The sequence below is a fragment of the Schistocerca cancellata genome, chromosome 2 (assembly GCF_023864275.1).
Source record: "Schistocerca cancellata isolate TAMUIC-IGC-003103 chromosome 2, iqSchCanc2.1, whole genome shotgun sequence".
NCBI lineage: Eukaryota > Metazoa > Arthropoda > Insecta > Orthoptera > Acrididae > Schistocerca > Schistocerca cancellata.
Genome location: NC_064627.1, coordinates 552,048,035 through 552,062,993, shown reverse-complemented (window position 1 = coordinate 552,062,993; position 14,959 = coordinate 552,048,035). Strand labels below are relative to the sequence as shown.

The 14,959-nt window shown below is 43.8% G+C and overlaps 2 protein-coding genes across 2 annotated transcripts in view; both read right to left on the bottom strand.

Annotated features, from left to right (window-relative positions):
- LOC126162142 (uncharacterized) overlaps nt 1-14,959 on the bottom strand; it is a 534,708-nt gene that overhangs the window by 53,967 nt on the left and 465,782 nt on the right. The window lies entirely within an intron of this gene.
- LOC126162139 (uncharacterized) overlaps nt 1-14,959 on the bottom strand; it is a 32,481-nt gene that overhangs the window by 1,852 nt on the left and 15,670 nt on the right. The window contains exon 2 of the mRNA XM_049918434.1: nt 8,368-9,242. Within this exon, the coding sequence (XP_049774391.1) occupies nt 8,368-9,222 (855 nt within the window). The 5' untranslated portion in view covers nt 9,223-9,242. The remainder of the gene's footprint in view (nt 1-8,367; nt 9,243-14,959) is intronic.

Sequence of the window (14,959 nt, the reverse complement as noted above, 5' to 3'; positions counted from 1 at the left end):
CCCACAGGGGTGGGTTCAGTCACCTAACTAGAAGGTTTTTCCTGTCTACGAGCATCGAAATGGCAGATTTTGAGCTAACTGCTGGCAGAACATAAAAGTAACTGCCATCGCTTAGAATGGAAAGGCATCAGAACCAGAACCTATAAGATTCCACAGAGGTTATGTGAAAGAACTTGCTTCTATACTACCAGCAGTTTATTGTGGGTAGCTGTAACAGCGAAGGATACTCAGCAACTGGAGAAAAGCGTAAGATGGGTCGTAGAACAGATGCACATAATTATAGGCCAACATCTTTGACGACAGTCTGTTGTAGAATTATGGAACATGTTTTATGTTTGTAAATTATGACTTTTTCGAGGACAAAAATTTTCTCCTTAAAAAACAGCATCAATTCCTCAAACAGAGATCTTGCGAACTCAGCTTGCCTTCTCCCCCATGAGCTCCACGTTGCTGTAGCCATCAGTTCTCACGTTTCTGGTGTGTTTCTTGACTTCAGGAATGCGTTTTTCACCGTCCTGAACTGCAGTTTAGTGACAAAGAACACGAGAATGAGATTTTCACTCTGCAGCGGAGTGTGCGCTGATATGAAACTTCATAGCAGATGAAAACTGTGCTGGACCGAGACTCGTACTCGGGACCTTTGACTGTCGTGGGAAAGTGCTCTACGAACTGAGCTACCCAAGCACGATTCACGCCCCGTCCTCACAGCTTTATTTCCGCCAAAGGTCCCGCCCCGGGGCGTGAGTCGTGCTTGGGTAGCTCATTTGGTAGAGCACTTGCCCACGAAAGGCAAAGGTCCCGAGTTCGAGTCTCGGTCAAGCACACTGTTTTAACCTGCCAGGAAGTTTGAAAGAACACGAGATTACCGAGTATCGGACCTGATTTACGACAGGATTCCAGTCTTTCTCGCAGAGAGAAGTCAACACGTCGCTCTGTAAGGAACGAAGTAATTTCAGGAGTACCCCAAGGAAGAGTAATGGGTCCGTTTCTGTTTATAGTATACTGGATGTCCCTCCTGAGAGTCGTCATGCGTATTTTCTCCGGTGTTACAGCAGATATTTCGTACTTCGTTTTTGCATTGTGTAGCTGGAGTCAGCCCAAACAATTACTGCTCGTCGAATCTTTCATGTGACAATCAGTGGCAACCGAAGGCTTCGAATTGGTTGCCATAAAAAAAGAAGGAATTTAAAATCTGTATTTTACGTGCCCATTTGATCGCGTGCTCCCAAATCGATCTAGTCCGATATTTGTTTCATCGGTATGTGTTAAGACTGACAGAAAGTCGAAGAATAAACAACAGTCTAAAAGCAGCTCAGAAGCGCTGCACGCTACGCTGTAGTAGTCAGCGTGGGCCAGAGCTCTGCTATCGTTGATGGAGTGCTGACTATTCTTCGAGTTGTACTGTCCGTTCTAATTCATATCGACAAAACAAATATCGCACTAGAGTTATTTGAGACCGCCCTGTCGAATGGGCATGTAAAATACCGCTTTAAGTATCATTTTGCTTGTAACGAGAAATATCCGACTATTTCCATCGCATGAAAGAAGTGATTTCTTTCCGCTAACCCAAGCTACACGGTGCAAAAACTAAATTGCAGTTATCTGCTTAAATACGAAAGACAATGCACCAGACGACTCTTAGCAGAGACATCCTGTATGTAAATGACCTGGTAACATGTCAAAAATTCCATAAAGCTTTTTGCAGATGATGCGGTTGTGTACATGAGGGTTGCAATGCCAGAAGAGAGTAGTGAGTTTTGCAGAAAGACTTGCAGAGGACTGATGAATGGTGCAGCGACTTGCAACTGACTATAGCCGTAAATAAATGCAACATACTGTAAATGCCTACAAGAAGAAACACACTACTGTACCACAGCAGTGATGACAAATTTCTGGAAGTCCTATCTACTGTAATCTAGGAGTAACCATCTGTGCCCAATTCTGTCCAATTGGCGTGTTAATTCGTGAAAATCGCGAGCTAATTGGAAAGCCCTGCCCATAATGCTCCAGACGTTCCAGTTGGGGAAAGATCTGGCTTCCTGGCTGGCCAACGTGAGGTTCGACAAGTACGAAGGCAAGCAGTGCATACTCTTGCCGTGTGGGTCAGGGCGTATCTTGCTGAAAAGAAAGTCCAGGACACCTTGCCATGAGGAGCAACAAATCGGGACGTAGAATAACGTCAATGTCCTGCTGTGCTACAATGGTGACGTGGATAACAACCAAAGGGATCCTGCTATGAAATGAAATCGCATCCTGGATCATCACTCCTCGTTGTCGTTCCGTATGGCGTGTGACTGTGGTATCCGACCGCTGTCTGGGGCATCTCCAGACGCGTCTTTGCTGATCATCGGGGCTCAGTTCGAAGTGGGACTCATCACAGAAAGTTCTACTCCAGTGACATTCGAGGCCGAACACGAGTCTAAGACCCAGGTAGTAGTGGGATACCAAGCTGACGGTCGCCCCCATACGGTTCGATGGTCTGGAAGGGTTATTCTTTTCAGAGCAGGACACTTTTGGATCTCATCTGTGACACCCATACAGCACAGCAGTACGCAGACGGTATCCTACCGCCCCGTTTTGTCGCCCTTCAGGGCAAGCCATCCTGGATTTACATTTCAGCAAGATAACGCCCTCCCGCACATGCCGAGATTTTACACTGCTTGTCTTCGAGCTTTCCAAAACCTACCTTGTCCTTCAAGGTCACTGGATCTCTCCGTAATTCAGAACTTCTGGAGCATAACGGGCAGTCCCTCCAACCAGCTCAGGAATTTGAAAATCTAACGCGCCAATTGGACAACATTTTGCACGATATCCCTCATCAGGCCACCCAAGAACTCTGTCAATAAGGTCAAGACGAATAACTATTTGCATAAGGATCTCAGGTGGACCAACGCGTTACTGAGTTGTTCAATTTGTCAAGTTTCTTCTCTACAGTAAATGAGCGAATATTTCTGAAATTGTGATCATCTGTTTATCTCCCCATGTAAATCACATGTAGCGATTTCCATCTCATCCAGACAATTCTTTCGTGGTGCGTCAGACTTCGTGTCGCAGAGTGTATTATTGATTTTTTAATTTTCGGAATTTAAAAATGTTAGCTTTGTGCCTAAATAGCGAAATGTATCAATTAGAAAAAGACAGCCAAGGTCGCTGCAATTACCGTTGTGACACTCGCTGCTTCCATGACGCAGCCGGCCAAATGATGCTCACAAGCTGACGTCGGTCGTTTACATGTGCGTAGCCAGTAATTTTCGTTAAAGAGATACTCTGGCATCTTGATTGGTTTCTTCTATTTGATCATCAATAACAGATATCTACTACCTTCTTATGATGTTGGTTAAAATCTTACATGTATAACTGCAAACTATACAGGGCGGTCCATTGATCGTGACCGGGCCAAATGTCTCACGAAATAAGCGTCAAACGAAAAAACTACAAAGAACGAAACTTGTCTAGCTTGAAGGGGGAAACCAGATGGCGCTATAGTTGGCCCGCTAGATGGCGCTGCCATACGTCAAACGGATATAAACTGCGTTTTTTAAATAGGAACGCCCATTTTTTATTACCTATTCGTGAAGTACGTAAAAAAATATGAATGTTTTAGTTGGACCACTTTTTTCGCTTTGTGATGGATGGTGCTGTAATAGTCGCAAACGTATAAGTAAGTGGTATCACGTAACATTCAGCCAGTGCGGACGGTATTTGCTTCGTGATACATTACCCGTCTTAAAATGGACCGTTTACCAATTGCGGAAAAGGTCGATATAGTGTTGATGTATGGCTGTTGTTGTGGTCTTCAGTCCTGAGACTGGTTTGATGCAGCTCTCCATGCTACTCTATCCTGTGCAAGTTTCTTCATCTCCCAGTACCTACTGCAACCTACATCCTTCTGAATCTGCTTAGTGTATTCATCTCTTGGTCTGCCACTACGATTTTTACCCTCCACGCGGCCCTCCAATACTAAACTGGTGATCCCTTGATGACTCAGAACATGTCCTACCAACCGATCCCTTCTTCTAGTCAAGTTGTGCCACAAAATTCTCTTCTCCCCAATCCTATTCAATACTTCCTCATTAGTTATGTGATCCACCCATCTAATCTTCAGCATTCTTCTGTAGCACCACATTTCGAGAGTTTCTATTCTCTTCTTGTCCAAACTATTTATCGTCCATGTTTCACTTCCATACATGGCTACACTCCATACGAATACTTTCAGAAACGACTTCCTGACACTTAAATCAATACTTGATGTTAACAAATTTCTCTTCTTCAGAAACGCTTTCTTTGCATTATCCAGTCTACATTCTATAATCCTCTCTACTTCGACCATCATCAGTTATTTTGCTCCCCAAAAAGCAGAACTCCTTTACTCTAAAAAGTCTCATTTCCTAATCTAATTCCCTCAATATCGTCCGACTTAATTCGACTACATTCCATTATCCTCGTTTTACTTTTGTTGATGTTCATCTTATATCCTCCTTTCAAGACACTATTGATTCCGTTCAACTGCTCTTCCGAGTCCTTTGCTGTCTCTGACAGAATTACAATGTCATAGGCGAACCTTAAAGTTTTTATTTCTTCTCCATGGATTTTAATACCTACTCCGAAATTTTCTTTTGTTTCCTTTATTGCTTGTTCAATATACAGATTGAACAACATAGGGGAGAGGCTGCAACCCGGTCTCACTCCCTTCCCAACCACTGCTTCCCTTTCATGTCCCTCGACTCTTATAACTGCCATCTGGTTTCTGCACACATTGTAAATAGCACTTCGCTCCCTGTATTTTACCCCTGCCACCTTCAGAATTTGAAAGAGGGTATTCCAGTCAATTTCTACGGAATCCAAACTGATCTTCCCCGAGGTCGGCTTCTACTAGTTTTTCCATTCGTCTGTAAAGAATTCGTGTTAGTATTTTGCAGTCGTGACTTTTTAAACTGATAGTTCGGTAATTGTCACATCTGTCAACAGCTGCATTCTTTGGGATTGGAATTATTATATTCTTCTTGAATTCTGAGGGTATTTCGCCTGTCTTATACATCTTGCTCACCAGATGGTAGAGTTTTGTCAGGACTGGCTCTCCCAAGGCTGTCAGTAGTTCTAATGGAATGTTGTCTACTCCCGGAGCTTTGTTGCGACTCAGGTCATTCAGTGCTCTGTCAAACTCTTCACGCAGCATCTTATCTCCCATTTCATTTTCATCTACATCCTCTTCCATTTCCATAATATTGACCTCAAGAACATCGCCCTTGTATAGACCCTCTATACACTCCTTCCATTTTTCTGCTTTCCCTTCTTTGCTTAGAACTGGGTTTCCATCTGAGCTCTTGATATTTATACAAGTGGCTCTCTTTTCTCCAAAGGTCTCTTTCATTTTCCTTTAGGCAGTATCTATCTTAGCCCTAGTGAAATGAGCCTCTACATCCTTACATTTGTCCTCTAGCCATCCCTGCTTAGCCATTTTGCACTTCCTGTCGATCTCATTTTTGAAACGTTTGTATTCCTTTTTGCCTGCTTCATTTACTGCATTTTTATATTTTCTCCTTTCATCAATTAAATTCAATATTTCTTCTGTTACCCAAGGATTTCTACTAGCCCTCATCGTTTTACCTACTGCATCCTCTGCTGCCTTCACCACTTCATTCCGCAAAGCTACCCATTCTTCTTCTACTGTATTTCTTTCCCCCATTCTTGTGAATTGTTCCCTTATGCTCTCCCTGAAACTCTGTACAACCTCTGGTTCTTTCAGTTTATCCAGTTCCCATCTCCTTAAAGTCCCACCTTTTTGCAGTTTCTTCAGTTTTAATCTACAGTTCATAACAATAGATTGTGGTCAGAGTCCACATCTGCCCCTGGAAATGTCTTACAATGTAAAACCTGGTTCCTAAATCTCTTTCTTACCATTATATAATCTATCTGACACCTGTCAGTATCTCCAGGCTTCTTCCATGTATACAATCTTCTTTAATGATTCTTGAACCCAGTGTTAGCTATGATTAGGTTGTGGTCTGTGCAAAATTCTATCAGGTGGCTTCCTCTTTTGTTTCTTACCCCCAATCCATATTCACCTACTACGTTTCCTCCTCTCACTTTTCCTACTGACGAATTCCAGTCACCCATGACTATTAAATTTTCATCTCCCTTCACTATCTGAATAATTTCTTTTATTTCATCATTCATTTCTTCAATTTCATCGTCATATGCAGAGCTAGTTAGCATGTAAATTTGTACTGCTGTAGTAGGCGTGGGCTTCATGTCTATCTTGGGCACAATAATGCGTTCACTATGCTGTTTGTAGTAGCTTACCCGCATTCCTATTTTCCTATTCATCATTAAACCTACTCCTGCATTACCCCTATTTGATTTTGTGTTTATAAGCTTGTAGTCACGTGACCAGAAGTCTTGTTCCTCCTGAGACCGAACTTCACTAATTCCCACTATATCTAACTTTAACCTATCCATTTCCGTCTTTAAATTTCCTAACCTACCTGGTCGATTAAGGGTTCTGACATTCCACGCTCCGATCCGTAGAACGCCAGTTTTCTTTCTCCTGATAACGACATCCTCTCGAGTAGTCCCTGTCCGGAGATCCGAATGGGGGACTATTTAACCTCCGGAATGTTTTACCCAAGAGGACGCCATCATCATTTAATCATACAGTAAAGCTGATTGCCCTCGAGAAAAATTACGGCCGTAGTTTCCCCTTGCTTTCAGCCGTTCGCAGTACCAGCACAGCAAGGCCGTTTTGGTTAGTGTCACAAGGTCAGATCAGTCAATCATCCAGACTGTTGCCCCTGCAACTAGTGAAAAGTCTGCTGCCCCTCTTGAGGAACCACACGTTTGTCTTGCCTCTCAACAGATACCCCTCCGTTGTGGTTGCACCTACGGTACGGCTATCTGTATCGCTGAGGCACGCAAGCCTCACCACCAACGGCAAGGTCCATGGTTCATGGGGGATGTATGGGTATTGTGATCAAAATGCCCAACGGGCGTGTGCTGTGTATGCTGCTCGGTATCCTGGACGACATCATCCAAGTGTCCTGACCGTTCGCCGGCTAGTTACGTTGTTTAAGGAAACAGAAAGTGTTCAGCGACATGTGGAACGTCTACCACGACCTGCAACAAATGATGAGGCCCAAGTAGGTTTTTAGCTGCTGTCGTGGCTAATCCGCGCATCAGTGGCAGACAAATTGTGCGAGAATCGGGAATCTCAAAAACGTCGGTGTTGAGAATGCTACCTCAACATCGATTGCACCAGTACCACATTTCTATTTACCAGGAATTGCATGGGGATGACGACTTTGAACGTCCTGTACAGTTCTGCCACTGGGCACAAGAGAAACTACGGGACGATGACAGATTTTTTGCGTTATATTTAGCGACGAAGCGTTATTCACGAACAGCGTTTTTTCAACCGGCATAATATGCATCATTGGGCAACGGAAAACTCACGATGGCAGCGACAAGTGGAACCTCAGCTACCTTGGCGGGTTAATGTATGGTGCGGCATTATGGCAGGAAGGATAAATGGCCCACATTTTATCGATGGCAATCTAAATGGTGCAATGTATGCTGATTTCCTACGTAACGTTCTATCGATGTTACTACAAGATGTTTGACTGCATCACAGAATGGCGATGTACTTCCAACATGATGGAAGTCCGTCCCATAGCTAGCGTGCATGTGCGAACATTACGGAAGGGTAACTACTCGCTGTTGAAAGGAATGTCGTTATATGTATTGCCAAATGCATTGAGGTTGACGGACATCATTTTGAGCATGTATTGCATTAGTATGGTATTTACAGGTAATCACGCTGTAACAGCATGCGTTCTCAGAAATGATAAGTTCACAAAGGTACATGTATCACATTGGGACAACCAAAATAAAATGTTCAAACGTACCTACGTTCTTTATTTTAATTTAAAAAACCTATCTGATACTAAATGTTTGTCTAAAATTGTGAGCCACATGTTTATGACTATTACAGTGCCATCTATCACAAGCGAAAAACGTGGTCCAACTAAAACATTCATATACCTTTACGTACTACACGAATATGTAATAAAAATGGGGGTTCCTATTTAAAAGAAACGCATTTGATATCCGTTTGACCTATGGCTGCGCCATCTAGCGGGCCAACCATAGCGCCATCTGGTTTACTCCTTCAAGCTAGAGAAGTTCGTTTTTCGTAGTTTTTTCGTTTGACGCTTATTTCGTGAGATATTTGACCCGGTCACGATCTGTGGACCACCCTGTATAAATGTCTCAATATTTTATTTTGTCGCCATACTTGAAATAAATAAATAAATACAAAAAGAGGAACTAGGCTACAAAGTAAAGGCAGAACGATAGGCTATCTCCACCAACCTGAAAGTCTAAAATCCTAACATCAGTAACAGCTTCTCCGTCATATCTGAACATGAAGTTGTTTTTCCAGCAATCACAGTGTATCACCACGGGGAACGTGACTTCGGTAGACGTCCAGAAGTCGGCCATTCTGTCGACGGACCTGCCTGCTAGGTGCTCCCACTTGTCGGCGTACCTCTCGTACCCCGGGATGGTTCTGAGTTCTCTGGCGGTGGTTTTCATGAGCTTGTCGAGCATGTCTTTGAAGAAGGACTTCTCCGCGTCGGCCATCCTGCTGCGGAGCTCTGACCGCGCCCTGTAGTCTGGCCTGTCCCTTAGCAGCCGGGCCGAGGCGGCGTGCTGGCGGGCGTAGGCGCGCAGGGCCGCGGCGCAGTGCCCGTAGTCGAATGCGCGACCCGCCGGGGGCAGCCGGAAGCCCGCCGCCGACAAGTCTTCCATCAGGAGGAACTCCACGGGCTGTCGGCCGGACAGGAAGCAGCGCGCCGCCAGCGGCCTGAAGGCGTCGCCTTCGGCCGACTCCAGCAGCCTGTGCACCTCCGGGAATATCTCGCACAGCAGCAGTGACTCCTTCCGGAAGACGTTGTTGTCATCTGCGATCTCCTTCAGCTTCCCCTGATCTTGAGCGTACTTCACTATCAGGTGTACCTGATCGCCAGAGGCGGCGTTTTCTCGTCTGACGGTGGCCACCACTTTCAGGATGTTGCTCGTGTATCCCAGACCTTTTTCGTTATCCACGATTACTGCTTTTTCCACTCTAAGTTTAGTATCACTATTCTCGTTATTCAGAGCAGTCTCTATTAATTGTTTGGTTATCCACGAAGAAGCTAGAGCCTTTTGTGTTTTATTGTCATCCATGGTTTTCTTTTGTGCTGGACCTGTAATAAAGTGAAATTTAACATAAAATTTTATCTCAACAATACGTAGTACTAATGAATTCAACAGTCTCGAAAACTGTACAGAGCCTGACTACAGTTCTGAGACTAGAATGACATGAAACAGGGGCAGTAATTGCGAATCACTGTCAAAGAGTTGTAGCCCATCCTCCCCCTTACTTTGGTTTACACACGAACAAGCGGTAAAGAAAATAAAAGAGAAAAACAAAGGGATTTAAGGTAAGAGGAGAAGAAATAAAAACTTTGACATTGCTCGACGGAACTGTAATTCTGTTAGAGACTCCAAACACAAGCGGAATGAGAAATTGTCTTCAAAAGAAATTTATGTACTGTAGTCGAATTAAGTCAGACGATGCTGAAGAAACCAGAGTATTAAATGAGGCGTTTGAACTACACTGCTCAAGTGAATTAGGTAAACACAATGTCGAGCATCTGCCATACTCCGTTGAGCAATAACTAAGAACTGTGTTTGTTAGAAAGTTACACCTTTAACATTCACACATAAGTACACAACAAAAATCACCAAATCGGCCAGCCGGGGTGGCCGAGCGGTTCTAGGCGCTACAGTCTGTAACCGCGCGACCGCTACGGTCGCAGGTTCGAGTCCTGCCTCGGGCATGGATGTGTGTGATGTCCTTAGGTGAGTTAGGTTTAAATAGTTCTAAGTTCTAGGTGACTGATAACCTTAGAAGTTAAGTCCCGTACTGCTCAGAGCCATTTGAACCATTTTGAAAAATCATCAAATCCTCCTCCTTTCATATAACAAGAAAAGAAATATCTGACAGGTGGCGAAACAAGGTCGCAGTAAACACTCATCCCGTCATCCTGGCTGCTTTTCACTCTACTCTGAGCGCTTCAGTAATGTGGAAAGCTGCATAAATGTCTACATAGCTCCCCCTGTGGCATCCGTTACCGCTCTTAAGTCAGAGCCCATCAGAGCTCTTGAAGGTGCTGTTGTGGAACGGCACGAACACATCTGTCAATCATGTCACACACATGCTCGATAGGCTTTAGGTCAGGACTCACCGTTTGCGATTCCATTACTTCAATGGCCAGCCTCCGCAAGATGTACCCGGTGACACCCGCCACATGGGCCCTGGCGTTACAGTGCATAAGACGGAATTAAGGGTCACAACCGTACGCAGGAGCCACAACATGGCCCAACAGGATCTGTTCGATTTCCTGCCTTGAAGTAGGGCGACCACGGACAACGATCAGATCCGCACGGCTGTCAATATTAATGCCTCCTCACACCATCACAAACGTCATTGTCAGTGTCAATAATTCTCCAACAGCCGTGGTACTTAAGATGTTATTTTATTTTATTTTGAAGGCTACCAGTTTCAGCATTTCACTATGCCATCTTCAGCCCTTATATGCATCTCTCCAAATAAACGAAAATGTCAAGTATTCGAATAAAACACTAGTGGAACTATTGAATTCACGGCATCTAAGGATTTATGACATTTTCGTTTAATGAAGAGATGCTTCTGGGGCGTGAAGATGGCATACTGAAATGCTGAAACTGGTAGCCTTCAGAATAAAATAAAATAACATCTTAAGTTACACGGCTATTGGAGAATTATTGACAATTACTTAACCAGCTGATGTCCCCTGTCCATGATGAAGCAACAGAGGTCACAAACGTCTGTCGATTTCCTCGACAATATTTTGTAGACATCGCTAATAACGTCATGTCTACACACGAACCAAGCCATCACCTTGCTTCAGAGGAAATGTGGCCTCGTCTGTGAGGGATACGTTTCACCAGTGACAAGATTGCCCTTTAACCTGGGAACGGCAGACCTGAAGGCGACTTGTGGGGTGCTGTCGTGCCAAGTAGGGTACTCGAACACAACACCTCGGCCATAAGGTCCCTTCTCGTAACCACTTCTGTACAGCCTAATCGGACACAGCGGCTCCAGTAGACCTTATGGGATCGTCTTGCACTGCTCTGGCGGCAGCCGTACTGCGTCACAACGCAGAGGTCGCCAGATGTGGGAGATATTTGTCTTGACATGAAGTTGTAATGCGTCGGCTACCTTGTCCAACTCGCCTTGTGTGCTGATCTATTTCCCTGCAACGTGTCCACAACCTATGGATGACAGATGGAGAGAAACTGACATCTGCAGCAACATCCTTTATGCTTCAAATTTGATTGCCCTTCCAACTTGCGCTGCAGTATGGTGTCGCATTGCATGTGCTGAGCTGACTACAACTTACAAAAATGGCAACTGCCTTCTGTGGACCTCACTATGGAACACTGGGACACAGGTACTCACTTCCTTCTGACGAGTCACCTGACACTGCAATGCATGCGCAGCCGATAGATGGCGAATGAGTTTAAGTGTTGGAACATCGAAGGCTAAGCTCTCAGGCTATGCCGAAAGACCACAGGTAGCATCTGTATCTAAATACATTTAACATTCCGGATGTAGATACACGTATTCCCCTAATTCTTCTGAATAGCGTAGCAGACAGATTTGCTGTTTTAGCAGAAAAGAACTATCGACGACAGAAGTAAAGACGATATAACATGTAGATTCAGTATCACGAAATTTTTTTTCCTAAAATGAGAAATTTGTTCATATAGCATCCGTTTCAGTTTTAAAATGTCTGTTCTGAAACTATGTCTGGATTGTAGCCTCACACGGTAGTGATGTGTGCGCGATGAACAGTGCAGACAAGATGGGAATAGAACCTATTCCACGGCGGTACTACAGAAAAATATTTAAGATTATACTGAACCATGTTGGGGAGAAAATTATTTTATGGCTTTACTTGGCAGAAAGAAGGAATACGTCAATACGATACATCCTGTGTCACCAAGAAATAGTTGATATGACAATGAAGAGAAGTGTGTGTGGTAAAATTGCAGATGGAGAACAAGGAATGAACACAGTAAGTACATAAAGTTGATGAAGGGTCCAGCAATTAAGCAGATAAAGAAGGACTTGGACAACACAGACCAGCGAGCAGAACTGCATCAAACCAGTCTTCGGACTGAGAACCACAACCACCACCAATTACGCCAGATATACCCCTTATACGGATGAGTAACGATTAACGCTACATCTTTAACAAGGAATGTATCAAAAAATCCATCGTCGAAATCAACTGTTCAATGACTGAAAACTGTTCGTCCATGCCGTGTTTGTAGGAACAGAACTAGCCTGACGGTATTTTCACAGTTCCTTGGTTGTGCATCGCTTAATGCAATGGACACTCACAGGTCAGGAGGGATTAAACTCCCCAAAAACTGTCGTGGTGATTCCCTAAGCCATTAAAGGTGACTACGGGAAGGGTTAATTTGAATAGCACGCAATCATTTCGTCTCTCATCCTCGTCCATTCAGATTGCGCTCCGTCTCTAATAATACAGTCTTGACAAAAAGCTAATACTTCCAACTTAATTCTGTCATTCAGCTGATTTTCGGAAGATATGGAAATTCTAACAGAGGTTCGGCTTCCGTGAATATGATTCTCGTCAACACAGGAAACGAGTCAAATGCTTCGTATCTTAACCATAACACAATCCTGGTCGGTGTTTCAAGGTGGACAGCAGGGTCAAACAACACAAAACATGTTTATTTTCTTTCACTTGTTTCCTAAAAAAAATGGTTCAAATGGCTCTGAGCACTATGGGACTTAACATCTGATGTCATCAGTCCCCTAGAACTTAGAACTACTTAAACCTAACTAACCTAAGGACATCAGCCACATCCATGCCCAAGGCAGGATCCGAACCTGCGATCGTAGCGGTCGCGCGGTTCCAGACTGAAGCGCCTAGTACCGCTCGGCCACAGCGGCCGGCACTTGTTTCCTCAAGCGTTCATGTATTTAAAGGCAGTGAAACAAGGTATTTATTGTTTCATGAAATTTTAGGCGAACTGCCGGATGTCTGTAGCTTGGTGCCATGATATTCCGCCGAAATATCGCGACAGCAAGTTACAGACGTCAGGCAATTCGCCCGAAATTTCACGAAACAAACTGTGCCTCGGGGAAGTTTTAAATTTCACGATGTACCTAATTTCGGGATCTACTGAATAGGTCAGGAGTTCACTACACGCAAGGGGCGGCTACACGGGTTACAGGGCATGTGACGTGGACTGGGCGGTTATTTAGATTAGAGCCTCTGGGGAAACACAGTAAGGACTTCAGTGTCAAAAATTATAAGTGGAACACAGGAAGAACGTAGATCCAGGAACTATGGGCATAACAGTTGTATATCGTTGTAGCTGTGTTGGTGAAGCACCAGAGCTCCAAGCGCTAACACGAAGCACTAGTTCCCAAATCGTTATAGACACAGAAAACTGAATAAAGCTGGAGATAATCTAACAGTGTTCAGAAAGGATAGGCTAAACAAGGTTGGCGGAGGTGTGATGTTGCTGTGAGAAGCAGTTTATCTTGTAGCAGATAGTTTCTGTGAGTTACTAAGGGCAGAGGGCATTCTTGGCAACCGGAGTAAAGTAACAATTGGATTCTCTTACCGACCTCCCCACTCAGATGATACAATTGCTGAAAGGTTCAAAGAAAATTTGAGTTTCATTTCATGCAAGTACCCGACGCATACATTTATAGTTTGCGGTGACATTAATTTACCCTCAATATGTTGACGAAAATACGTGCTTAAATCCGAGGGTTCGAACAAAACATCATCCGAAACTGTGCTAAGCTGAAAAGCATTTTCAGAGCCCTAGCTAATAGTAAACGGTTGCGAAAACACACTTGGCCTCTAAAACACAAATAATCCTGAGCTAATAACGAGCATCAAAACGGATTCAGGGACTAGTGAACACAGGGTTGTCGTAGCGAGGTTGAATATTTTAACCCTCATTATTCCAAAAATAAGCGAAAAGTATACCTATACAAAAAAGCAGATAAAAATTCACTTGACGCCTACTGAGAGACAATCTCCTCTCCTTACAGATTAACAGTGTAAGTATAGACCACAGCTAAACCTTCTCTCGAAACGTGGCAGAAAATCCAAAGAGATTCTTGTCGTATATGAAGTGTGCTAGCGGCAAGACACGGTCAATGTCTTTTCTGTGTGGTGGCAATGGACAGTGTTGCCAAAGCAGAGTTACTAAACATAGCCTTCCGTGATTCCTTCATCAAAGAAGACAACGTAAATATCCAAGGAATAGAATCAAGAACAGGTAGCAACAAGGGTAACTTAGAAGTACATATCCTAGGAGTAATGAAGCAACTTAAATCACTTAATGAAAGAAAGTCATCCGGCCTAGACTGTATAACAATTAGGCTCCTTTCAGAGTATACTGATGCAATAGCGCCATACTTAAAATACTAATCCACTAAATTGAGGCCCATATCATTAACGTCGATATGCAGTAGAGTTTTGGAACATATGTTGTGTTTGAACATTATGAATTACCTCGAAGAGAACGGTCTATTGACACACGGTCAACAAGGATTGAGAAAACATTGTTCTTGCGGAACATTACAAGCTCTTTACCCAAACGAAGTGTTGCGTTCTGTTGACAAAGCAATCCAAACTGATTCCGTATTTCTAGATTTACAGAAGGCTCTCGACACTGTACCACACAAGCGGGTTGTAGTAAAATTGCGTGCTTGTAGAATATCGTTTCAGTTCTGTGACTGGATTCTTGAATTACTTTCAGAGAGGTCACGGTTCGTAGTAACTGACGGAAAGTCATCGAGTAAATCAGAAGTGATTTA